This window comes from Larus michahellis, chromosome 26 (genome assembly GCF_964199755.1).
Source record: "Larus michahellis chromosome 26, bLarMic1.1, whole genome shotgun sequence".
Taxonomy (NCBI): domain Eukaryota; kingdom Metazoa; phylum Chordata; class Aves; order Charadriiformes; family Laridae; genus Larus; species Larus michahellis.
Window position 1 is genome coordinate 2,833,797 of NC_133921.1, and position 24,025 is coordinate 2,857,821.

General features: G+C 68.2%; 5 protein-coding genes across 6 annotated transcripts in view; 1 reads left to right on the forward strand and 4 right to left on the reverse strand.

Moving 5' to 3' along the window:
- Positions 1-7,683, reverse strand: part of HNRNPL (heterogeneous nuclear ribonucleoprotein L) — an 8,013-nt gene extending 330 nt beyond the window's left edge. The window contains 12 exon segments of the mRNA XM_074567243.1: positions 11-327; positions 414-535; positions 1,372-1,652; positions 1,723-1,794; positions 4,798-4,870; positions 4,954-5,050; positions 5,245-5,330; positions 5,489-5,726; positions 5,820-5,938; positions 6,983-7,048; positions 7,050-7,446; positions 7,529-7,683. Of these exon segments, the coding sequence (XP_074423344.1) occupies positions 11-327; positions 414-535; positions 1,372-1,652; positions 1,723-1,794; positions 4,798-4,870; positions 4,954-5,050; positions 5,245-5,330; positions 5,489-5,726; positions 5,820-5,938; positions 6,983-7,048; positions 7,050-7,446; positions 7,529-7,683 (2,023 nt within the window).
- An 821-nt stretch (positions 7,684-8,504) lies between these two features.
- On the reverse strand, positions 8,505-12,159 carry SIRT2 (sirtuin 2). Its single transcript, XM_074567345.1, is given in 18 exon segments — positions 8,505-8,680; positions 8,683-8,692; positions 8,815-8,881; positions 9,369-9,436; positions 9,550-9,601; positions 9,696-9,772; positions 9,902-9,957; positions 10,074-10,133; positions 10,405-10,534; positions 10,634-10,702; positions 10,813-10,869; positions 10,980-11,086; positions 11,220-11,261; positions 11,560-11,620; positions 11,623-11,675; positions 11,792-11,831; positions 11,948-11,994; positions 12,085-12,159. Coding segments are annotated over 18 exon segments (1,170 nt in total). The 5' UTR covers positions 12,101-12,159; the 3' UTR covers positions 8,505-8,522.
- A 168-nt stretch (positions 12,160-12,327) lies between these two features.
- On the forward strand, positions 12,328-15,557 carry NFKBIB (NFKB inhibitor beta). Its single transcript, XM_074567346.1, has 6 exons — positions 12,328-12,767; positions 13,401-13,506; positions 13,600-13,819; positions 14,341-14,429; positions 14,541-14,798; positions 15,361-15,557. Exons 1-6 carry the CDS (start codon positions 12,472-12,474, stop codon positions 15,406-15,408), a joined length of 1,017 nt encoding a protein of 338 aa, XP_074423447.1. The 5' UTR covers positions 12,328-12,471; the 3' UTR covers positions 15,409-15,557.
- Positions 15,558-16,076: 519 nt separating this feature from the next.
- On the reverse strand, positions 16,077-22,199 carry SARS2 (seryl-tRNA synthetase 2, mitochondrial). Of its 2 annotated transcripts, none has more exons than XM_074567253.1 (16): positions 21,942-22,199; positions 21,464-21,559; positions 21,335-21,364; positions 21,089-21,229; positions 20,922-20,976; positions 20,351-20,414; positions 20,142-20,247; positions 18,752-18,799; positions 18,536-18,644; positions 18,366-18,411; positions 17,926-18,013; positions 17,702-17,814; positions 17,478-17,571; positions 16,772-16,864; positions 16,600-16,665; positions 16,077-16,504 (listed from the first exon to the last, which is right to left on the reverse strand). In XM_074567253.1, exons 1-16 carry the CDS (start codon positions 22,179-22,181, stop codon positions 16,376-16,378), a joined length of 1,518 nt encoding a protein of 505 aa, XP_074423354.1. In that variant the 5' UTR covers positions 22,182-22,199; the 3' UTR covers positions 16,077-16,375. The 2 variants fall into 2 exon arrangements, with proteins under 2 accessions (XP_074423354.1, XP_074423353.1); XM_074567252.1 differs by having other exon boundaries at positions 18,366-18,379; positions 21,942-22,190.
- A 764-nt stretch (positions 22,200-22,963) lies between these two features.
- MRPS12 (mitochondrial ribosomal protein S12) lies at positions 22,964-23,782 on the reverse strand. Its single transcript, XM_074567254.1, has 3 exons — positions 23,712-23,782; positions 23,530-23,611; positions 22,964-23,436 (listed from the first exon to the last, which is right to left on the reverse strand). The coding sequence occupies exons 2-3, from the start codon at positions 23,576-23,578 to the stop codon at positions 23,045-23,047; spliced, it is 441 nt and encodes a 146-aa protein (XP_074423355.1). The 5' UTR covers positions 23,579-23,611; positions 23,712-23,782; the 3' UTR covers positions 22,964-23,044.
- Positions 23,783-24,025: the final 243 nt, after the last annotated feature.

Genomic DNA, 24,025 nt, shown 5'->3' on the forward strand with positions numbered 1-24,025 from the left:
GAAAAGGAACCGGCGAGGAGGAAAAGGAGAAGGCGGCAAAGGAGGCAGCGAGAGGGAGGAAAGGGAGAAGGCAAAGGGAGCCGGGAGGAGGAGGACGCGAAGGGGAGGTGGGTGCCCTCCCGTACCTCGTAGAAGTTGTCCTCGGTCACCTCCAGGGGGGCGTTGAAGAAGTGGAGGACGTTGCTGGGGTGCTGGATGCGGTTCTTGGCCGCCTGCTCGGGGGTGGAGAAGCGGTTGTTGCGGGAGCCGCTGAAGTCCTTGTAGCTACAGGATCCGTCCTCCAGCCCGTAGGACTGCCCGGGCATGATGGCCTGCTGCTTGGAGACGCTGCGGGGCAGGTGTGGGGCGCTCAGTGGGGCGGGCGGGGGGCAAGGTGGGGTGGGGAGGGCCGCCCCCCGCTGCCCCAGACCTACCAGACGTTGAGTTTCTGACCGAACATGAAGTTGTTGTTGAGGTGGGTGATGGCCCGGTCCACGGCGTAGCCGTCGGCCATCTCCACCATGGCGGCGCCTGGCTTGCTCTTCATGAACTTCACCTGGAGGGGCGGCGGGGAACCCTTGGAGACCCCGCTCCCTACCCAAAATTCCCGCCTCCAGGCACAAAACCCACCCCTCCGTGCCCAAAATCCCCCCTTCCCTGCCCCAAAATCCACCCCTTTGTGTCCAAAATTCCCTCTTCACCTGGAGGAGCAGCGGAGACCCATTGGAGACTCTGCTCCCTGCCCAAAAATCTCTCTTCTGTGCCCAAAATCCCCTTCTCCATGCCCACAAGTCTCCCTTCTGTGCCCAAAATCCCCCCTTTCCCTGTCCAAAACCCAACCCTCCGTGCCCAAAATCCCCCCTTCCCTGCCTCAAAATCCACCCCTTTGTGTCCAAAATTCCCTCTTCACTTGGAGGAGCAGCGGAGACCCATTGGAGACTCTGCTCCCTGCCCAAAAATCTCTCTTCTGTGCCCAAAATCCCCTTCTCCGTGCCCACAAATCTCCCTTCTGTGCCCAAAATCCCCCCTTTCCCTGCCCAAAATCCACCCCTCCCTGCCCAAAATCCCCTCTTCCCTGCCCCAAAATCCACCCCTTTGTGTCCAAAATTCCCTCTTCACCTGGAGGAGCAGTGGAGACCCAATGGGTCTCCCGTTGGAGACCCCGCTCCCTGCCCAAAAATCTCTCTTCTGTGCCCAAAATCCCCTTCCCTGCCCAAAATCCACCTCTCCATGCCCACAAATCTCCCTTCCGTGCCCAAAATCCCCCCTTTCCCTGCCCAAAATCCCCTCTTCCCTGCCCAAAAATCTACCCCTCTGTGCCTCAAATCCCTCTGCTTCCCTACCCCAAATCCCCCGTTTTCCTGCCCCAAATCCCCCCCCCTCCCCGCGTACCTTCTCCACGTTCCCGTAGAGGCAGAAGATGTTGAAGACACGGTCGCAGTTCATCTTGGACTGGTCCAAGCCGTAGACCATGAGAACGGGGCTGTCGGCGTGGGGGCCGTACTCCGGGGGCGGCGGGGGGGGCGGGGGGTGCCCGTACTGGGGGCCGTACCGGCTGGGACCCCGCCGGTGTCCCCCCACCGGGGGACCCATCCTTCTCCCTTCGTAGTGGGGCGGCGGGGGGCCGTAGCCCTCATCGTGGTAGTGCCCGTGGTAGCCGCCATGGGGTCCTCCTGGGCAGGGAGAGGGTTGGAGACCCCCCCCCGGCATCGTGTGCCCCCCCCCCCGCCCCCCGAGCCTTACCGTACTCCGCAGGGTGGTCTCCCAGGAGCGGGGGCTGCCGCTGCCGCTTGTTGGGGTTCCCTCCCGGGTCTCCTGCGGGTGGAAGGAGAGATTAGGGGGGGTCTCAATGGTGGGGGGGGGGGGGCACACCACTCCCCAGGGCGCCAGGGGCCCCTCCAGTCCCTGATGCCTCATCTCAGCCCCCAGGGGAGGCTTTGGGGACCCCCCAGTTACCCCCGGAGGGTGACAGGGGGGAGGGAAATTGGCTCTGAACCCCTGCGCCCCGCTCCCAACCGGGACCCCCCGCGTCTCCGGGGACGGAGAGCCCCGGCCGGAGCGAGGGGGGGGGGGGCCGATCGCGGGGTCCTACCCCCCTCCCCCCCCCAAAACCCCCCAGGGACCAGCCCCACCTAAGCTGACTAGGAGGGGGGTACGGCGAGGGGAGCGCCCCACTCCGTGCCCCCGTCCTCCGGGATGCTGCTAGCTTCTACACCACCATAAAAAAAAAATATATATATAATATATATATATAAAATAAATCATAAAACTAAAAAAAAAAAAATAAAAAATAACTGATGTACAGAAAGGAAAACTAAAAATGTAAATGAAATAATACTAAAAGTGGCAAGACATCTCCCCGCCCCGCCCAACCGGGAGAGGGAGCGGGACTGGTACAGGCAGCGAAGCAACAGCAGGAACAGGTTCAAACGAGCCGTCACGTAACAAGGCATCAAAAACACGCCCGGGTCCCCATACAGCCGCTCTGCCCTTCCCTCGACACCACCGGGTTTCGTACAGGTTTATTCCGAGTCGGTTACAAAGATCGTAAAGGGGCTACTTACAGCAGGGAGTACAAAGTACAAATGTCCTTTTTTTTTTTTTTTTTTTTTTTGCCATATAAGAATTTCGGTTATTTCTCTTACCATTGGACGCTTCAAGAGTGAGTTAGCACAGTTCTGAAAGATGGCGTCCCATCAAACATACACTGCGACCCTGCATCACATGGTTTCAGAGTCATAAACACAGGTCAAAGGCACAAAAACCGCTTACAACTTTTCTTTAAAAAAAAAAATAATTAAAAAAAAAGTGCTATTTTTTTTTTTTTTCCAGAAAAAAAAAATATATAACGTCTCACAGCTGTTTTGTCCTCAGAAGGTACCCCGAGGGAGGACATAAAGGGGTGATAAATGAGTGTCGCTCGGTGTTTCGCGCTGTGGTGTGCTGTAAGAGAAGGGTGCTCCTGGCTCCGTGTGCGTGTCTCCTCTGTACTGGGAATGTGCCTCGGCCAGACCCCCACAGCCCCGGCTACGGGCCTCCTAGAGACCCCCGCGGGCCGCTTTGTGTTCCTGGGTTTGGTGTTTGGTTTGCCTCTTTTTGTTTGCTTTGGTTTGGTTTTTTGTTTGGTTTTTTTTTGGTTTGATTCTGGTTTGGTTTGTGGTTTTGGTTTGGTGTTTTGGTTTGGTTTTTTTTTTTTTGTTTGGTTTTGTTTGTTTGGTTTTTTTTTGGGTTTTCTCCGCTTGGCGCTGATATGGTGGCAGCCGAGGACTGCAGGAGAAACAGCGTTAAAGCAAAGGAACTGCCCTCCCAAACCAAACCGTGCTGCCGAGAGCAATCCTAAGGTCTTGGAGGGCCTCAGATCTACTCCGGTCTCCGGTAAGAGCGCTGCTGGCCTTGTTTTGAGGACCCTCTGGGCTGTGTTTTTCTAGTTCTGTGTACATTCGTGGGTTCGGTTTGGTCTGCTTTTGGTAAAAGTAAAGGTACGTGTCTGCTGTGGCAATGCTGCGCCTCTTTCTCTCTCTCTCTCTCTCTCTGTGCTGCAGATAGTCCTTGGGCCACGGTGTTGTGTCCTTGCTGTAATGAGCTCAAGCTGCTGCTTGGTTTTCTGGATGCTGCGTGTTTTCTCCAGTAAAGGTTTTCTACACTGTGTGGTGTGAGGAGTGTGCGGAGGCAGGTTTCACGGCCCATTCGGGACGTCCGCTGTAGTACGGTCCCCGGGGTTATGTGCAAATGACTGCTCGGAGCTGGGAAAGGCCACGTTACCGCAACCCCCCCCCCCCCTCCCACCGCCCCGCCTCCCTCCCCAACCCCCCCCACAACCCTCCCCGCTCCCCCCGACGCCTTTTCCCCTGCCCGTTTCCCCCTCCCCGCGTCCCTGTCCCCGGACGCGGAGCTCTGCCCCGGCTGCCTCATGTAATGCCATCGCTTGCCTCCGAAAAACTCTGAAAAGCCGGGGTGTCCGGCGCCTCGGCGGCTCCCCCCAGACAATCCCACCCCCTCCCCGCAAAACCCCATCCCCGACACTCCCCCCACCCCACACCCACCCCATCGCCCCCAGGCGCCGACACCCCGGCTTTAAACCATGAAGCGTTTGTACTTCAAACACCCCAAAACGAGCGTCGCCGAAGCTCCTCGTGCGGGGCTGAGCCTGCGCAGCCCGACACGGAGGCCATCGACGGCCGCCCCGGCATCCAGCTGGGAGTGGGAGACGTCCGCAGGGTTTGCGGGGGGTTGGCTTTTCCCCCCCTGCCCCCGCCATCTCAAGCTCAAGGGAGCTGGCGTCTCTCCCCTCCGGTTTTAGGGACACCCCCCAGCCAGGCCAAGGGCGCTTCCTCGGCTCCATGAGGGTGACACAGCCCCATTTTGGTAAATCCAGTTGGGAAGACGAGGCACGCAAAGAGCCAGCAGCGGGGCAGACACCAGAAAACAATGGCACTTTCCCGCCCCCCCCCCGCCCCCGCCCCTCCAAACAACAAACCACCAGAAACTCATGAAATATATATAAAAAAAAAAAAAACACCAAAAAACAATCGCGTATCGCTGGTGCAGAGACTCCCCCTCACTTCCCACGCCTGCCACCGATCCTCCCCAACAAGAATTGCGCAGAACACGCCGCCGAGAGAGACCCCCCCCGGCCATCGCCGCTCGCTTTTTCACCTCATTTCGCTTCCCCCCCGCCCCGCACACCCCCAGCCCCTCTCCCCGTCCAGCCCCAGCTGAAGACAGGGGCAGGCGAATGGCATTACATATCGCGGGTCGGAACGAGAGTGCTGCGCCCGACCGCGCACGTAGGGTACAAAGCGCTTCATCGGAGATTACCTTGTCCGCTGAGGTTGGGGTTGGTGTAGTCCCAGGTGTCCTGGTCATTCTTGAAGACGTTCAGGCGCGTGGGCTGGGAGAAATACCACCGAGAAGAGTCAAACCTCGGCGGCGTCACCCCAGCGAGGGACGCGAGCCACCAGCAGGGACATTTACCTTGGCGTATTCGATCTTCAGCGTGCAGCACCCGGAGTAAATGTCGGCCCCGTTGAGGGACGCCTTCGCTCGCTGGGCGCTCTGCACCGAGTCGAACGTTGGCGGCTGTTAAGGACGTTTATGGAAATTAAAAGGGTTTTTAGGGTGGGTTTCGGTGTCTGGGAGGAGGGACCCCACCACACGTCGCTCCCCGAGTTGGGAAACCCTCAGTTCCCTCCCCATAGCCAACCAGGACACGGCCGAGGCAGAGCTAAACCAAAAAACACAAGAGAGGCAGTCCCGGAAGGATATTCCACCATGGCCTGGACACCGTTTTTCCTGAAGATAACGATCCTCTGCACGGGGCCACAGGGGTTGCAGATGGTGTAGAGCACGTCCTGCGGGCCAGGAGAGGCGAGAACCAGTAAGGACACGGCTGAGACACCGGGTGGCCCCCAGAATCCCCAAATCCCCCCCAAAAACCAGGGCTGGGAGAGATCCGTGTGCCTGGCTCCACATTCCCAAACCCCTCGGCTTCCCCCGGCGCATCACCCACCGTCGTGATGGAGTAGATGGGGTTGAGGATGGTGAAGAGCAGGACGTTGTTGACGCCCCTGGAATCGTCTGTGTCCCCGGGGCGGGATATCTTCTGGCTGGTGGAGTAGTTGACGAAGGCTGGGTGCCCAGCGATGTAGATCTGGTTGTCAGCTGCGTAATTAACAGCGTTGCAGGCGCCGAGAATGTCCTCAAACTCCACCAGGGCTTGTCTCTTCTTGGGCATCACCACCACGTAGCTGGGACAGCGAAGGCCGGGGTCAGACCCACGCCGTGGCGGTGCCATGGCCACCACGCTGGTGCCATTGCTGCCACCATGCGCGTGCCCTCACCTGATAGGGCCAAACTCCTGCAGGGCCTCCACGAGATCGGCCTCCACGACGCCGTCGATCAGCCCGCGGATGTGGACCACTGGGGAGGCGGGCGTCTTGTGGGGGTCGTCGTAGTTCTCCTGGCGGGAGGGAAGGATGCGGGTTCAGTACGGCGCTTATTCCCCCCAAAAATCACGCATGTTTGGGGTGCTACCAAAAAGAAAACCCCCACCCTGGGAATCGCAGCCCGCCCTCACCCTCGAGGGTCCTGTCTGGGCCGTTAAGGGAGGGAGCGGTTTTGAACTTGATGTGACTAAAGAGCTCCAGCACCGGGCAAAGACCTGGCACAGCCCAGCCTCCCCCAGGCCTGCCCCAGACCCTCTGCAGACCGTCAGGGTCCAGCCCTGTCCCCCCAACAGCCGTGACCCGACCACGCCAAGCCAGATCCTGTCCCCCCACAGCCCCCTGAGGCCTCAGGCTATCCCACGTCCCCTCCAAGCAGCCCCGATTGCTCCCACGCCCTCTCCTAACCCCCCAGACCTACCCTGTCCCCCTCCTCCAGACCCCCGCCCCCCCGAGACCTCAGCCTACCCCATGCTCCTCCAAGCAGTCCTAACCCCCTCCCCACACCCTCTCCTGACCCCCCAGACCTACCCTGCCCATTTCCAGCCCTCTCAGGCCCAGCCTGCCCCTCTTTACACCCCCGCCAAGGGGTATGTTTTGCCCCCCCAGGCCCCTTCTCCCCATCCCCCCCACCCCTTCCTGCCCCTCCAGCCTATCCAACCCTGCCAGGCCCCCTCCTGCCCCCCTCTGGCCTCGCCCTGGCCTCCCCCCAGGCCCCTCCTGCCCCACCCAGCCCGCCAGGCCCCATCCTGTCCCCCTCAGCCCTCGTCCCGGTCCCCCGGCCCCCTTCTGCCCCCCCCTCCTGCTCCTCCAGCCCCATCCAACCCTGCCAGGCCCCATCCTGGCCCCACCAAGCCCCTTCCTGCCCCTCAAGGGCCCCTCCTGCCCATCCAACCCTGCCAGGCCCCATCCTGTCCCCCAGGCCTTGTCCTGCTCCCCCCCTCCCCATCCCCTCAGGCCGCCTCCTGGTCCCAGCTCGCCCCACTCAGGCTCCACCGTGCGCACCCCCCTCGCTAAATATCCCCCCACACACCTGCCCTCCCCTCCCCGACCCTTCTCACCGCTCCGGCAGCGCCGGGCCCACCACCGGCCCCCCCCGGCCCGCCAGGCCCGTGCGGCGGCGGCTCCGGCGTTCTCCGTCTTCTGGCGCTTGGGAGCGCGGCCGCCCTCGCCGCCCCCGCCATAGTAACGGCCCGAGCCGCCCCCACCGCCGCCGCCCGCCGCCATCTTCCCCATCTCGCCCCCGCGGCCGCTGCCCTCCGCGCTCTGCGGGCCCCGCCACCGCCGCCGCGGACATGGCGCCTCACTCCGCCGCGCCGCCTCCGCCACGCCCCTATTGGCCCGCCCCCCGCCACTCAAGGCGGGGCTCACAGCCCATTGCTCCCCTCGCCGGCGTCCCCGCCCTCCGCCGCCATTGGGCCCGCCGGCCCGCCGGCCCCTCGCCCATTCGCCCGCGCTGCTGGCCGTCAGAGGCGCCCCCGCCTGCCATTGGCCGCAGTCCGCGTCCGTCCGCCCGCCCACCGAGCTGGTTGGGTGGAGCGGCTGCCTGTCTGCGCGGCTCCCCGCCCTTCTTCATGGCCCTGCACTCAGGCTCCGCCTTCGTCTACCGCCTCTCCGGATGCTCCATAGGGCCTTTCGGCCGTGGCCCGTCAGACCATTGGTCAAATATAACGCCAATCAACCACACTGGGCTCTGATTGGCTTCTCTTATGCCCCTTGCAACTTTCTTCATCCTCTCCCGCCAGAGCAGCGCCCCACCCATTGGCTAACCCTCCGGCCTATCAACCCCGCCCCGCGCTCTGATTGGCCACTCCCCTCAGCCTTCACTTCGGATTGGCCCGCGCCCCTTGGCGCTGGCCCCTCCCACCGCGTCCCCTCAGGTAGGGACCCCCGAGAGCCCGGACGGGACCCCAAACCGGGTACGGACCCCCCGAACCGGGCCGGGACCCCCAGAATCGGGTAGGGACGCCCAAAACCGGGTAAGGACCCCCCCAAACGGGGCACGGACCCGCCAAAACTGGGCCTGGACCCCCCAAACCGGGTTAGGGCCCCCCCTAAACTGGGCAGGACCCACCCCCCAGAACCAGACAGGGCCCAGCCAGGTGTCAGAAATAAAGCGCTTTATTACACAAATACCGGGAGGAGGCTGTAAAAACGGGGGGGGGGGGGTGGGGGGGTCGCGGTTTCCATGGCGACGCGGGGGAGGGGTAGGGGGAAACACCCCCCCCCCAGGGTGTGCGCTGCCGGCGGGGCCGGTCCCAGCACCTCCCAGTATCCCAGTGCCACCAGTTCCCAGCCCCATCCACCCCACACGCACCAGTACCCCCCAGTAACCGGCGGCCCCCTCCCAGTACCCCCCAGTAACCGGGGTACCCCCTCATTCTTTGCCCCGGTGCCCCCCAGTAACCAGGAGCCCCCTCCCAGTACCCCCTCCTTCCTGTCCCCAGTATCCCCCCAGTAACTAGCCCCCCCACCAGTACCCCCTCATTCCTAGCCCCGGTAACTGCCCCCCCTCCCCGCACCCAGTTCCCCCCCCAGAACAAACCAGACGATGCCGATAACCTGCCTCGGCGGCCATTTATGTCCTTTTTTTCCCCCGCGCTATGGCGGGGGGTCCCGGCCAGCTCCCCGGCTCTCCTCCTTGCCCGCCCGGCTCTCCGCCTCGCTCCCCCGGGCTCTCCCCAGTGCCCCCCCCGGCCTTGCCCTCGCCCCCCCGGCAGCCTTGGCCTCGATGGCAGCGTGCTCCCTCCTCACCAGCTCTCCAGCTCCTTCTGCGGGGACAGGAATGCAGACACTGAGCCGGGGGGGGGGGTATTTTGGGGGGACAGAGGGGGTGAGGAGGGCACAGGGACCCCCCCCCCAAATTGCTGGGGGGGGGCGGGGGGGAAGGTACCTTCCAGCCCAGCAGCTCAGCCAGCGCCAGGCAGCCGGCGTCACACTCCCCCAGCCAGGCCACGTCCCTGCAGGGACAGGGGGACACATGGCGGGGGACCCCAAAACCACCTGGGGGGTTCCCCGGCCCCCCAGCACCCCCCTGGGGTATACAGACCTGGGGGTACTGGCCCCCCAGTCCCCCCCCCAAACACCCACAGGCCCCCTTAAAACCTCCCCAGCGCCCCCCCCATCCCCCCCAAATCCTCCCGTGCCCCCCATTGTCCCCCCCAAACCCGCCGCAGCCCCCTCAACCCCCTCATTGCCCCCCAATGCCCCCCACGCCCTGACAGCTCCCCAGACCCCACACAGACCCCTCTGGTGCCACCCCAGACCCCCACCCCCCCCCTCAAACCCCCTGCAGCCCCCTCAAAAGCCCCCATTTCCCCCCCCATATCCAACACATTCCCCCCCTAAGCCCCCAACAGCCCCCCAAACCCTCACCCAGTTCACCCCAGCCCCCCCGTTGCCCCCCACAGACTTGCCCCCCACAGACCCCCCCAAACCCCCCCATACCTGTAAGCCTTGTCGGAATCGAAGTCCATGCCGCAGCCAAAGCCCATGAGGGACATGAAGGGGTCACTCTGGGGTGGAAGCAAATGAGGGTGATGGGGGGGGGGCAGCAACACCCACCTGCCCCCCCAGTGCCCCCCAAACCCTTTTGCCCCCTCCCCAAAATACCCCCCAATGCCCTCACCTGCCCCGTCTTCTCCTTGTTGATGAGGAGCCGGGGGGTGTTGGTAGGGACCCTGTGTTGGGGGGAGAGGAGTGGATGGTCACGGGGGACGGTGGGGAGTGGGGGGGCTCTGGGGGGGTTTGAGGGGGGGTCCTGGGGGGTCCGACCTGCCAACAAGGGAGGCGAAGGGCTGGACCTGCAGCGAAGTGCCCATGATGAGGAGCAGATCGACCTTCTGGAAGTCCTGTAGGGAGGGGGGTCACGTCACTGTGGGGTGTTCCCCCCACTCCCCAAACCCCCTCTTGGATCTGGGGCGGGGGAGGGGGAGGGGGGCGCTGCAGGGTCCCCCCCCCCCCGCCCAAAACCCACTCACTGATTTCATGAGGGTGTAGAAGCGCGAAGGCAGGTTCTCCCCGAAAAACACAATATCTGGGGGGGCGTGGGCAGGGGATGAGTGGAGGGGCGGAGGGGGGGCCCCACGCAGGGCAGGGAGGGGGAAATGGCCCCCCCTGCCCCCCCCCCCGAGTTTCTCCCCCCCGCCTCACCAGGTTTCACCACGCTCTGGCACTTCTCGCACTTGGGGACCAGGGAGGAGAAAATCCGTTCTGCAAGAGACGGGGAGGGGACAGTTCGGGGGACACACACAGGGACATGGGGGGGGCACAGAGAGAGGATGCCGGGGGGGGGGACAGAGAGAGGGGACACTGCGGCGGGGGGGGACACAGAGAGGGGAGAAGAGGCTCCTGCAGGACAGAGCCCCCCTGGAGCCATGCCCTCGCCCAGCCCGGGGACAGGCCACCCCCCCCAGCCCCCAGCAGCGCCCGGGGGGGTCCCTCATCCCCTGTGCCCCCCCTCATTGCCCCCCCCGCCCCTTACCCTTCATCCAGGCCAGGCCGTAGGGCTGGCGGCAGGAGGGCCGCAGGCAGTGGGAGGTGTAGAAGGTGCCATGAGCCTCCACCAGCAGCTCGGGGTCCAGCCCCGCCACCCGCTCCAGCGTGTCGATGTTCTGGGGGAAGGGGGCGGGGGGGGGGGGGGGGGTCAGCACCCCCCAAAACCCTGACACCCCCCATAAACCCCCCCCCAACAAACCCCGGGGGGGCCCTACCTGGGTGTAGCAGCGCAGCAGCAGCCCCTTCTCCTGCAGCAGGCGTATGAAGTAGTGACACACTGTGGGCTGGGGGGGGGGACACACACAGTTAAAGGAAGGTCGGACTTGGGGGGCAACCCCGGAGGGGGCTTTTTTTTTTTGGCGGGGGGGGGGGGGGGGGGGAGGGGATGTTTTACCTTGAACTGCCCCGGGTAGAGCTCGCGGGCCAAGGCGAAGAACGGCTCAGGGTTTTGCTGCGGGGAAAGCGGGGGCTCTCAGGGGGTGGGGGGGCTCGGGGCCTCTCCGTGAGAACTGGGACCCCCCCAGAATGGCAATTTGGGGGGGGGGGGGGGGGGGCAGTTACCTTGAAGAAGCTGATCTCGAAAATGGCCTCGGGGTAGGGCAGGTCATAGCTCTGTAGGTTGGCGTAGAGGCCGGTGCCGGGCGAGCGGAAATCGGGGATCCCCGCGGCTGCGGGGGGGGCACGGGGGGGGGGGGTGTGTGTCTTCAGGTGTGTTCCGTGTGTCCCCCCCCTCCCCGGTTACCGGCACCCCCCAGTGCCCTCCCTCCCGCTACCGATAACCCCCCCCCGAAGCGTACTCACAGGTGGAGATGCCGGCACCCACCATGCACACCACGTTCTTACCTAGGGGGGGGATCGGGGAGTGAGGGGGGGCACCTCAAACCCCCTCCGGCTCCCGTTAACCCCCCACTCCCGTTAATCCCCCCTCCCCTCCCGTTAACACCCCCCCTCTCCCCATTAACCCCCCCGCTGTTAACCCCTTCCCCTGTTATTTCCATCATCCGTGTTATTTCCCACACTCCCTGTTACCTCCCCCGCCCTCCCCGTTATCCCCCGCCTCCGTTAACCCCCCATTAACCCCCCTCCCCTCCCACTACCCCCCGTTAACCGGCCCGGTAACCCCCCCCCCCCCTCCCCGTACATCTCTCGCTGCGCAGGAACCGGCTCACTCCCTCCAGCGTCAGCTCGTCCAGCACCTTCTCCGGTTTCTCTCCCCCAGCCCCAGCGTCCGCGACAGGAGGCTCCGCAGCAGCTCCACTGCACCGGAGAAGGGGGGACGGGACACGGTCAGGCACTGGGACCACCCACCCCGACAGCCCGGTAACGGGACCCCCCGCCCGGTAACGGCCCCCCACACGCACACAAACACCTACTTTCAGGGTCGCACGAAGCACCGAGCTCGGTGTCGGAGACCTGCAGGAAACCGGAGCGGGGAGGAGAAGGATCAGCGGGTGACGGCGGCCGGCTCCCACCCCCGGTGCGGCCTAGTCACCGGTACCGGGAGGGGACGCGCACCGGCGGGCACTCACCGGCGACTCCTCGTCCCGCTCGGCCTCGTCGCCGCGGTCACCGGGAGCTGCGGGAGAAGCCGGGAGGGGGGAATCAGCGGCGGCAGCCCCGGGGGATCCCGCCGCCCCCCGTTACCGTCCCCGCCGCCCCCCGTTACCGTCCGGCTCCGCCATGGGCGCCGGCCGCTGCCCAGGCCACACCTCCCGGCGTGCCCCGCGGCCGGCGCTGATTGGCTGCCAGCTCCGCCACGCCTCCCGGCGTGCCCCGCGGGGCGGCGCTGATTGATTGGCCGAGAGCGCCGCGCCTCCCGGCACACACAGCGCAGCCGTCCCGCACCGCCGCGGCCACACCTCCCGGCGCACCCCGCGGGGGGCGGTGCCGATTGGCCGCTTCCCCGGCGTGCCCCGGAAGTAGTGAGAGGACTACGGGTCCCGGCAGGCCCCTCGCGGCCGCCATCGCCGGGCCCGGCGGGGATTTCCCGGGACGGCGGCGGCCGTGGCGGCCCCAATGGCGGCGCGGGCCTGAAGCGCGGCCCAGCCCGGGCATGGCGGCCGCGGAGGCGGCGGCGGCGGCGCCGTCCCCCGGTGAGGCGAAGCGGCCGGAGGGCGATGAGTGGTGCGACAGCGGCCTGGGCTCGCTAGGCGAGGGGCAGCTGGGCCCGCTGCCCGCCAGCCCCGGGCCCGCCAGCCCCGGCCCGGCCCTGGGGCCCGTCACGGCGGCTGTAGGCGCCGTTCGCCTGGCTGAGTCCCCCGAGGAGGAGCGGGAGGAGGTGGCGGCGGCCGTGGACCCCGCGGCCTGGCTGCGGCACGTCCTGGGCTTCCTCACCGAGGACGGCGACACGTGAGTGGGGGGGCGGGCACGGGATACCCCCTCCGGGGGGTGGGGAACGACTCCCGTGTCCTGCGGGCGGGGGGGGCGAGGGGGGAAACTCCGCGGGGGGTTGTCCGGCGGTGGGGGGCGCTGACAGTGTGTGTCGCCTTGTCCCTTTTTACCCCCCCCCCTTGTCCCTTTTTACCCCCCCCCCCTTGTCCCCTTTTTACCCCCCCCCGCCCCCTTTTTACCCCCCCCCTCGCCCCCTTTTTACCCCCCCCTCCCTCGCCCCCTTTTTACCCCCCCCTCCCTCGCCCCCTTTTTACCCCCCCCGCCCCCTTTTTACCACCCCCCCTCCCTCGCCCCTTTTTACCCCCCCTCCCTCGCCCCCTTTTTACCCCCCCTCCCTCGCCCCCTTTTTACCCCCCCTCCCTCGCCCCCTTTTTACCCCCCCCGCCCCCTTTTTACCCCCCCTGCCTCACCCCCTTTTTACCCCCCCGTGTCTTATTACCCCTCTCTGTGTCCCCTTCTGCACCCCCCGTGTCCCTTCCTTACCCCGCACAGGACCCCAGGGAGGGGCAGCCCCTGCGGGGGGAGTTGGGGGGGCGGCGGGACCCCCCCCCCCTCCCCGTAACGCTCTGTTCCACCCCCCCCCCACCCCAGGGCCTTGCACTTGGCCGTGATCCACGAGCACGAGCCGTTCCTGGACTCCATCCTGCAGTACACGGCCGGCACCGAGTACCTGGACCTGCAGAACGACCTGGGGCAGGTAAACTGGGGGGGGGGGGGATGACACACGGGGCGGGGGGGGGGGGGCTGGGGGTCTCCCCGCACCCCCGCTGAGGGGTCCCTGTCCCCACAGACGGCCCTGCACATCGCCGTCATCCTGGGGCTGTCGGGCTTCGTGCGGAAGCTGCGCGCGGCGGGCGCGGGGCTGGGGCTGCAGGAGCGGGGGGGGCACACGGCGCTGCACCTCGCCTGCCGGGAGGGGCGACGGGGGTGCGCCCGCCACCTCCTGGGCACCCCCCCGGCCCCCCGCCACCCGGAGGAGCGTGCCCAGCTCGACAGCGTCAACTACGACGGTGAGGGGGGAGCTGTGGGGGGGGAGCCGTGGGGGGGGGACGACGACGACACTCACTGCGACAAAGGGGGGACACGGCAGAGGGTGGGGGGACGTGGCATGAGAGAGGGCGGGGGATGCCGTGACATGGGGGGGGACACCGCGGGGACATGGGGGAGGGCGGGGGGAGCACCGTGGTTGTGGGGGGGGGAACGACGCTGTGGAGCTGAGAGGGGGGAGGCATGGCAGGGGAGGGGGACACACACGTTGTGGCGTGGGGGGGGATGTGTCTGGGCACGGGGTGGGGGGAACGCACTGTGGCGTGGGGGGGATGTGTCCAGGCTTTGGGGGGGGGGGGACACACTGTGGTATCGGGGGGACACACACACACACACGCTGTGGCATGTGAGGGATATGCTGGGCTTGCGGGGGGGGGCCATGGCGGAGAGGGAGGGGACATGGCGGAGGGTGGGGGGACGCCGTGGGGCTGGGGGCGGGGGGAACGCCCCACAGTGACCCCCCCCACCCCGCTGTCGCCATCAGGTTACACCCCCCTGCACATCGCCGTCCTGCGCAAAGACCTGGAGCTGGTGGAGCTGCTGCTCAGCGCCGGCGCCGACCTCAACAAACCGGTGAGTGCCACCGCGGGGGGGGGGACGGACGACGACACAGGGGGGTCCCCCGCACCCCTTGACCTCCCCCCCCCCCCCCCCACATCGTGTGTGTCGTCCCACCCCCCGCAGGAGCCCAGCTGCGGCCGCAGCCCCCTGCACCTGGCGGTGGAGGCGCAGAGCCCCGAGGTGGCGGAGGCTTTGCTGCGGGCGGGGGCCGACCCGGCCGCCCGCATGTACGTGGGGTACACCCCCCTCTACAGCGCCCGCCACCGCCCCGACCCCCGCCTGCCCCCCCTCCTGCGCCGCTTCGGGGCCCCCGACGCCCCCCCCGGCCACGAGGACGAGGACGACGACAGCCCCGACGAGAGCCCGGCTGACGACAGCGACGTGAGTGTGTGTCCTGTGTTGTCGTCCCCCACCCCAAAAACCCCCTTTTATGCCCCGCTCCCGGTAGCGCCCCCCAGAATTAAGGGGGGGGGCAGGTGGGGGGACCCTCGCCTGGCTCCCAAAATTGCCTGGCAGCCCCCCCCAATTCTGAAATTGAGGAGGGTTCGCCCGGTTCTTGCAGCCCCCCCCCCCCCCCCCCCCCCAAAATTGAGGGGACTCACCCTGCTCCCCAGATCGAGGGGGGCTCACCCCGCTCCCCGCAGCCCCCCAAAATTGAGGGGGGGGGCTTTGTCCCACTCCCAAAATTGAAGGGTGGGGGGGGTGGGGAAGGGCTCACCCCGCTCCCAGCAGCCCCCTAAAACTGAGGGGGGGCTCACCCCACTCCTGGAAGCGCAACCCCCCCCCCCCCCCCCCCCCCCGAAATTTAGGGGGCGCTCATCCCTCCTCTTGAACCCCTCCCCAAAAAATCGAGGGGGGGGGGGGCGGGGCTTGCTCCACTCCTGCCAGCCCCCCCCCCACCCCCAAAATTCTGTGTGTCTGTTCCCCCCCCCCACCCCCCCAGGAGGAATACGACGACATCGTCATCAACAGCGGGCGCTGCCTGGACTGACGGGGCCCCTGCCGCCCCCCCCCTTCCCGCCCCCACGTCTCCCCCTATTTATCCGGGGGCTCCCGCTGCCGTTGGCTGGACTTTGGGAGAGCCCCTGCTTCCCCCCACCTTCCCCCCCCCAGCCAAAAAACCCTCTCCCCCCGCCCCCTCCCCCCCCCCCCCCCCCCCCCCCCCCCCGAGCTCCCGGTCGTAGCGTAGAGAATTTCTATGGGTTGTTGTAAAATAAAGCGGCGTTGGGCCACGGCGCAGCCCCCCCTCCTCCTCCTCTTCCTCCCAGAGCCGGGGGGTGGGGGGGGGTGGGGGGGCGGTCACCCGCCCCCCCCCAGGTCCCTCTGTCCCCATAACCCCCCCCCTGCCCCCGCCCTGGCATCCCAGTGTCCCCCAGTGCCTCCCAGTTTCTCCCCTGGGTGCTGCGCTGATGCGGGCTGTGACGGGGTGCGCACACGCGTGTGCGAGAGCGCGCACGGAGCCCGCACACACGCGTGTGTGAGCGCGCACGGAGCCCATGCGTGTGCGAGAGCACGCACAGAGCACACGCGTGTGTGTGGAAGCGCACAGAGCGCACACGCGTGTGCGGGACCCGGTGCACAGAGAACACGCGTGTGTAAACCGCACACGCGTGTGCGAGAGCATAAGGGGAGCGCGCGTGCGCCCGCGGGCTGCGGCCCTTGGCGTTTAAAGGCGGCGTTTATTGTAGGGGGGCTCGTTAACGCGGGGGCTCGTTAACGGGTGTTCTCAGACGCGCGTCCCGTGTCCGTGTGTCCCGTGTCCGTGTGTCCCGTGTCCGTGTGTCCCGTGTCCGTGCCCCCGTCCTCGGGGACATCCATCTTCCTTCCTCCGCCGCCGAGGTGTCCCCATCTCCCGGTGCTCCCGTGGGGGACACAGGGGGGCCACCTTGGGGTGTCCCCGCAGGCTCGTGGCGCGTCACGGGGTGGGGGGGGCCACCGGCGTGTCCCCATCCCCCGGCTCAGGCCACCTCCTGCCCCCCCCCGGGCTGGTTGGGGCCGATGTAGCGCAGCAGCGGGGCCGGCGGCCGGGCCAGCACCTCCTGGCCCACGAGGGGCTGCAGGACGGGGGGGACGCGGACACGGCCATCCTGGGGCGGGGGGGGGAAAGGGCAGGGTGAACCCCTTGCCCCCCAGCACCCTGGGATGCCCCCCAATATCCCTCCCCCCCCCCCCCGGCACCCACCGGCAGCTGGTTGCACTCCAGCAGAGCGATGAGCATGCGGGAGACGGCGCAGGCGGTGCCGTTCACCTGGTGGGGGGACGGGGAGGGGGGGGTTAGTGGGGGGCGGAGGGGCTCGGGGACCCCCCCTGGGGTGGTGGGGGGGGACCCTCTCGCCCCCCGCCCCAGCACCCACCGTGTGCGCGTGGCGCAGGCGCCCGCCCCCGTCGCTGTACATGATGTTCAGGCGCCGGCTCTGGTAGTCGGTGCAGTTGGAGGCGCTGGAGATCTTGGGGGGGGGGGGGGGGGGGGACAAAAAGGGAGTTCGTAGGCATTTGGGGACCCCCCCACCCCCGGCATCCACTCCAGGGACCCCCCCCTCCACAACAGGGGGAGTTCCCCCTCCAGTTCCTCAGCAGACCCCAAACTGGGGGGGGAGGGTGTGTGATCCCTTCCCTGGGTCGTTTGCCCCCTCCCTTGGGATTCCACCCCCCTCCCCAGGGCATTTACCCCCCCCCAACTGGAGGATTTGCCCCCCCCCCCCCCCCGCCCCCCAACTGGGGCATTTGCCCCCCTCCCCAGGAGATCTGCCCCCATCCCCTGGCATTATTCTCCCTTCCCTGGGGGAATTTCCCCCCCCTCCTGGGGCATTTGCCCCCCCCCGCCCTCCCTGGGAGATTTGCTGCCACCTTGGGGGGTATTTGCCCCCCCCCCCCCGGTAGATTTACCCCCCTCCCCAGGGCATTTGCTCCCCCTCCTCGGGAGATTTGCCCCATCCTTGCGACATTTACCCCCTCCCTGGGGCGTTTGTCCCCCTCCCCCAGGAGGTTTCTCCCCTCCCCAGGCAATTTGCCCCCCCCCCAGGTGATGTGCCCCCCCCCCGCCCCCGCCATTGCCCTCACCTCCCCGTATTTGCCCCGGCCGGGCATCCAGGCTTCCACGTCGAACTTGCGGTACGCGGGGAGCCCCAGCTCCTGCGTGGGCATGTCCAGGACGCTGCGGGGAGCGGGATTGCGGGGGGGGGGGGGGGCTGTGTCACCACGGGGAGGGGACACCCCCCGGGGCTGGGGGGGGGGACACGACACACACTGGGAGGCCCCCCCCCCCCCCCCCCGCCAATACTGACCGGTAATGCAGCCCCAGCGCTGAGAATATTTCCTTCTGCAGGGCCAGGAACTCCCCCAGCAGCTCCTCGCTCTCCGTGCCCCGCTCCGCCGCCGTCACCCCGAACATCTCCACCTGCGGGGACAGGCTTGTGTGTCCCCCCCCCCCATCCTGTGTCCGTCGTCCCCCCCCCCTCCATCCTGTGTGTCCCCCCCACCCCCCGCCCCGGCCCAGTTGCCCCAGTACCTTGGTGAACTGGTGGACGCGGTAGAGCCCCCAGGGCTCCCGCCCCGTGTCGGTCTCGGGCCGGTAGCAGGTGCTGCAGCTGACGACCCTTGCGGGGGGTTTAGGGGGGGGGGGTGTGGTAAAAAGGGGTGAGGACCCCCCCGGATGCCCGGGTCCCCCCTGCTGGGGGGTCCCCAAGGAGCCTCCGTCCCCTCCTCTTCCCCCACAGAGCCTTCCTCGCCCCAGGGACCCTCCTCTTCCCCCCCCAAAGCCTTCCTCATCCCTGGGGCCCTCCTCTTCCCCCCCAAAGCCTTCCTCATCCCTGGGACCCTCCTCTTCCCCCCCAAAGCCTTCCTCATCCCTGGGACCCTCCTCTTCTTCACTCTAGGGGCCTTCCTCACCCCAGGACCCTCCTCTTCCCGCGCCCCCCCCGCCCCAAGCCTTCCTCGGCCCCCCATTACCTGATGGGCAGATCCTGCAGCCGCACGGCATGGTCCATGAAGTACCCTGGGGCACAGGGATGGGCTGGGGGGGGGGGGGGGGCGCACAGCGGGGCTCCTGGAGCCCCCTCCCGCCCCCCTCGATTGCCCAGGCCCCGTTTCCCCCCCCGTTTGGCCCCGTTGCCCCTCACCTGCGATGCCCACCTCCGCGGTGCCGGCCAGGCACAGGTCCTCGAAGCGCGAGGGGTCGATGTTGTAGACGGGCGAGGGGGTGGCGTTGGGCTGCATCCCGCAGCCCTCCTGCCGGGGGGGGGGGGGGGGGGGGGCGGGTGTCACAGCGCCATCCCGGGGGGGTCACAGAGCCATCCCGGGGGGGGGGGGACGCGGGGACGGGGGGTGGCACTCACGAAGACGGCGCCTCGCAGCAGGTCGGGGACCGTCATGGGCAGGAAGCCCTGGAGGAAAAGGGGTGTCGGGGGGGGGGGGGGGGGCAGGGGAGCCCCCTGGCCCTCCTAGTACCCCCCCAGACCCTTCTGGAAACCTCTGGACCCCCCCGGGAACCCCCCCCAGACCTTCCTGACCCCCACCCCACCAGAGCCCTCCTAAGACCCCTCAGGACCCCCCCCAAGACACTCCTGGACCCCCCATGAACCCCCCCAGGTTCCCTGAGAACCTCCTGGACCCCCCCCCCAGACCCCAGGAACCCCACTCAGACCCTCCTGGACCCCCCCAGGGCCCTTCTGTTCACTCCCAGAACGGCCCCCAGACCCTCCTGCCCCCCCAGGAACCCCCCAGGAGACACTCCTGGACCCCCCCGACCCCCATGAGCCCCCCCAGGTTCCCTGAGAACCTCCTGGACCCCCCCCCCCCCCCAGACCCCAGGAACCCCACTCAGACCCTCCTGGACCCCCCCAGGGCCCTTCTGTTCACTCCCAGAACCGCCCCCAGACCCTCCTGCCCCCCCCAGGAACCCCCCAGGAGACACTCCTGGACCCCCCCGACCCCCATGAACCCCCCCAGGTTCCCTGAGAACCTCCTGGACCCCCCCAGGACCTCCCCCAGACCCCAGGAACCCCACTCAGACCCTCCTGGACCCCTCCAGGGCCCTTCTGTTCACTCCCAGAACCGCCCCCAGACCCTCCTGACCCCCAGGAGACACTCCTGACCCCCCCGGAGCCCTCCTAAGACCCCTCAGAACCACCCCCAAGACACTCCTGGACCCCCCCTGACCCCCCTGAACCCCCCCAGGTTCCCTGAGAACCTCCCTAGACCCTCCTGGACCCCCCCAGACCCCAGGAACCCCACTCAGACGCTCCTGGGCCCCCACAGGACCCCCCCAGGGCCCTTCTGTCCACTCCCAGAACCCCCCCCAGACCCTCCTGCCCCCCCAGGAGACACTCCTGACCCCCCCGGAGCCCTCCTAAGACCCCTCAGAACCACCCCCAAGACCCTCCTGGACCCCCCCAGACCCCAGGAACCCCACTCAGACCCTCCTGGGCCCCCACAGGACCCCCCCAGGGCCCTTCTGTCCACTCCCAGAACCCCCCCCAGACCCTCCTGCCCCCCCAGGAGACACTCCTGACCCCCCCAGAGCCCTCCTAAGACCCCTCAGGACCCCCCCCGGTCCCCTGAGAAACCCCCCCAGACCCTCCTGCCCCCACCCAGGACCCTCCTGTCCCCTCCCAGAACCCCCCCAGACCCTCCTGTCCCCTCGGGACCCCCCCAAGACCCTCCTGGACCCCCCCCACGACCCCCCCAGACCCTCCTGTCTCCCCCCCCAGCCACCCCCCACCGTACCTTGGGCAGCAGCTTGGCCATGGTGAAGCGCACGAGCGCGTGCTGCAGCAGCGCGCCGGCCCCGCACAGGTAGTAGGAGCGGTGCCCCGAGATGTGCGACAGCCGCCTGCGGCACCACACACACGCGTGTGTCACGGGACACGCACACGCGTGACGCCCGGGTGTCCCCATCCCCGTCCCGTCCCCCCCCGTCCCCCGCGGGCGCTCACCGCTGGCGGATGATGTCCAGCCCCTCGCCCAGCTCCAGGTGTCCCTTCGGCTTGAAGTCAAAGGCTGCGGGGACAGACGGGAGAGGAGCCTTCCTCGCCCCAGGGGTCTTCCTCGTCCTGGGGACCCTCCTCTTCCCCCCCAAAGCCTTCCTCCGCCTCAGGGACCCTCCTCTTCCTCCCTCCAGGCACCCTAATCTTCCTCCCCAAAGCCACATTCTCCCCAGGGACCCTCCTCTCTGTCACTCTGGGAACCTAATCTTTCCCCCCAAAGCCTTCCTCACACCCAGGGAGCCTCCTCTTCCCCCCCGCCCGAGCCTTCCTCACCCCACAGACCCTCCTCTTCCCCTCCAAAGCCTTCCCCGCCCCGAGAACCCTCTTCTTGCCCCCTCTAGAGCCTTCCTCCCTTCCCTCAGGGTATCCTCCTCACTCCCTCCAAAATCCCCGTCCCTTGGAGGAACCTTCCTCCTCCTCCTCCTCCTCCCCCCCTCTCTTTGAGGCTCTCCCAGCCCCAGGGAACCCCCTCCCCAGATCCCCACAGGGAAACTGAGGCACGCCCCCCCCCCCCAAATACCTGGCTTCTCTCCCACCACCTCCAGCACACGGGCCTGGCTCTCGTCCCCGACGGGCTGGGGGAAGAGGGGGGTGTCGGGGGGGGGGAAGGGCGTGAGGGGACACCGTGACACCCCCCCCCGCCCCATGCTGTGTGTGTCGCTCCCCCCCACACACACACACACTCACCGCCTCGGGGTGGGTGCGGTTGGGCAGCTGCAGGGCCTTGAGGTAGAAGCGCTCGTCCAGCTCGGCCTCCTCGGCCAGCAGCGCCTGCAGCTCCTCCCGGATCCGGCGGCCGCGGGCCCGCAGCGCCGCGTAGGCGGGGAGCTACGGTGACAGGGGGCTGGGGACACTGCGGGGGGTGGCGGGGGACACACACACCCCCCCACACGTCCCTCCCCGCCACCCCCCACCTCCCCCCGGGGTCCCTACCGCCTCCGCCGTCTCCTTGTTGTGGGCTGCCTGCGGGGAACAAGGGCGAGGGGGTGAGTGGGGGGGCCGCGGGGACCCCGAGGGGGTGGCAGGGGGTCCCTGGGGGGATGACCCGGGGGGGTGTCTCACCAGCAGGGTCCGCACACCCTGGGCCACTTGCCCCTTCTCGGCCTCCAGGCGGGCGATGGTGGCCCGCACCTCCCCCAGCCGGGTCCAGGTCTGCACCTGGGGGGGGGCGTGGCTGCCGGCGTGGCCACGCCCCCTCCCGCCTACAAGCCCCGCCCACCCCAAACAAGCCCCTCCCTGGGTCAGGCAAAACCCGCCCACCCCCCGCGAAGCCCCGCCCACCTCTGACAAGCCACGCCCCCTTTCCCCCAGCCCATCCGACCACGCCCACCCACCCCAGCAGACCCCGGCCCCCTCAGCCAATCCCCGGGTTCGCTGTCAGCTCCGAGGCTCCGCCTCCTTGCTTTATCCCCGCCCCCTCCCGTGGTCACGCCCCTTACCCCTTGTGGGCCCGCCCACCCCCGTGACCCCGCCCCCTTCCTTAGGCACCGCCCTCCTCCCCTTGGCCCCGCCCACCCGGCATAGGCCCCGCCCCGCTCACGATCTGCCGCAGGTCACCGCCCCGCAGCGGCCCCCGCCGCCGCTCCAGCTCGGCCTCGCTCAGCGCCGCCACGTCCAGCCGCGGCCGCGCGCTCCGCCCCTCCCGCACGTGCTCGTACAGGCGGCTCCGCCCCGGACACGCCGCGGGCCCGGGGCCGGTGCCGGTCCCGCCCCCCGCCGCCCGCCAGCCCCCCCGTCTCGCCGCCCGCCGCGCCGCCGACAGCGCCCTGGGCGCCGCCATTTTGGAACGCCCGGCGCGGGGGGTGACGGGAGTCACGTGGCGGAAGGGGCGGGGCGCACAGCGCCCTGGACACGCCCCCTCCTGCTCCCGCCGCGCCGCCCCGTGTCCCCAATTACCGCCCCCAGTGTCCCCAGCTCTCCCCCTCCCAGTGTCCCTAGGACTCCTCCCAGTGTCCCCAGCACACCCCCAGTGTCCCCAAGCCCCTCCTCAACTCCTCCAGTGCCCCCAGGACGCCCCCAGTGTCCCCAGGACCCCCCCCCAATGTCCCTAGCTCCCCCCCGCCGTGTCCCTTGGAGCCCTCCCCCTGTCCCCAGGACTCCCCCCAGTCTCCTCAGCTCTCCCCAGCCCCCTCCCCTCATGTCCACAGGACCGCCCCAGTGTCCCCAAGTCTGCCCAAACCCCCCCAGTGTCCCCAGGACCCCACCTCAGTATCCCCAGTTCTCCCCGCTCCGTGTCCCTAGGACACCTCCCAGTGTCCCCAAGCACCCCCAAACTCCTTCAGTGTCCCCAGGACCCCACACGCTATCCCCCTGTGCCCCCAGAATCCCCAGTTCCCCCCCCCACACGTCCCTAGGACACCTCCCAGAGTCCCCAGGTCCTCCCATATCCCTTCCCAGTACCCCCAGGCCCCTTCCCAGTGTCCCCAGCCCCCACCAGTATCCCCAGACCCCCTCAGACACCTGTCCAGCGCCCCCAGGTCTGTCCCCAGCGCCCCCCCAGTGCCCCTCAGCTCCCCCAACACCACTCGACAGCATCTCCCGCACAGCGACAGCCTTTAATGGGTGCAGCGAAGGAAAACAGGGGGACCACCAGCGCAGTGTCCTCTCACAGACGGGGCCCCGTCCCGTTCCCCCCCCCCCCCCTCACTTTTTCTTCTTCTGGACATGGGCGCAGTCGTACTTGCCCCGCACGATGGTGAGCTTCACCCCCGGCAGGTCCTGGGTGCGCCCGCCCTGCACCAGCACGACGTGGTGCTCCTGCAGGCTGTGGCCCTCCCCGGGGATGAAGCACACCACCTCCTTCCCCGTGCTCAGCCGCACCCGGGCGCACTTGCGGTTGGCCGAGTTGGGCTTCTTGGGCTTGCGGATCAGGTTCTTGATCACCACCCCTTTGATCTGGGGGCGGCCGAAGGTGGCCCCCAGCTTGGGGGGCGGCGGCTTGGGCCGGCCCTGCCGGTGCATCTGGTTGAGGGTGGCCATGCCCGCGGCCAGCGGCGGGCAGAACGGTGAGACGGCGGGCGGGAGAGCCCCGGTACCTGCAGGGGAGGACGGAGAGAGGGGTGAGCGGCGGCGGGGAGGCGGGGAAAGGCCGGGGAACCGGGGGAGGAGCGGGGAGAGGGGGTACGTACCGCAGCGGCCCAGCGAGGCCGCGGCCCTCAGCAGAGCGCCGAGCGCCATCCGACGGGCCGGCAGCACCGCGACCGGCGGGGCCTGAGGGGGAAACACCCGGTTAGAGCCTCCCCACCCCACCGGGGGCCGGCCTCCGTCCTGCACCGGAGACCGGTGGAGAGGGCACCCGCGCCACCCTCACCTCACACCGCCGCCATCTTAGCGCGCCGCCACCCCCTTTCTGCCGCCCGTTCCGCCGCGCCGCGCTCCGATTGGACAGCGGGGACGCCAATCTCCCTCTTCCCGCCCTTTGATTGGTTAGACTCCCTTTAAGCCCGCCCTGACGGCCGCCACAGCTCCTACGGGTGCGCGGCGAGGTCAAAAGATGTGCGCGGCCCCGCCTTCCCCGTCCGAGGCCACGCCCCCGCGAGAGACCACGCCCCCTCCCCATGAGCCCACGCCTTCTCCGCGTGAGACCACGCCCCTGGAGCCGAGGCCCCGCCTCATTCCCGCCCT

Excerpts from the sequence above, each read along its gene's own strand:
- SARS2 (XM_074567252.1), bottom strand. The coding sequence starts at position 22,181 with ATGGCGGCGCCCAGGGCGCTGTCGGCGGCGCGGCGGGCGGCGAGACGG. Across the intron at positions 20,415-20,921 it reads GGTGGTGGGAGAGAAGCCAG|CCTTTGACTTCAAGCCGAAG; the intron begins GTATTTGGGGGG and ends CTGTCCCCGCAG. Across the intron at positions 16,865-17,477 it reads GCCGGGGCAAATACGGGGAG|ATCTCCAGCGCCTCCAACTG; the intron begins GTGAGGGCAATG and ends CCCCCCCCCAAG.
- MRPS12 (XM_074567254.1), bottom strand. The coding sequence starts at position 23,578 with ATGGCGCTCGGCGCTCTGCTGAGGGCCGCGGCCTCGCTGGGCCGCTGC. Across the intron at positions 23,437-23,529 it reads GGCCTCGCTGGGCCGCTGCG|GTACCGGGGCTCTCCCGCCC; the intron begins GTACGTACCCCC and ends CCTCCCCTGCAG.
- NFKBIB (XM_074567346.1), top strand. The coding sequence starts at position 12,472 with ATGGCGGCCGCGGAGGCGGCGGCGGCGGCGCCGTCCCCCGGTGAGGCG. Across the intron at positions 14,430-14,540 it reads GCGCCGACCTCAACAAACCG|GAGCCCAGCTGCGGCCGCAG; the intron begins GTGAGTGCCACC and ends CACCCCCCGCAG. Across the intron at positions 14,799-15,360 it reads GCCCGGCTGACGACAGCGAC|GAGGAATACGACGACATCGT; the intron begins GTGAGTGTGTGT and ends CCACCCCCCCAG.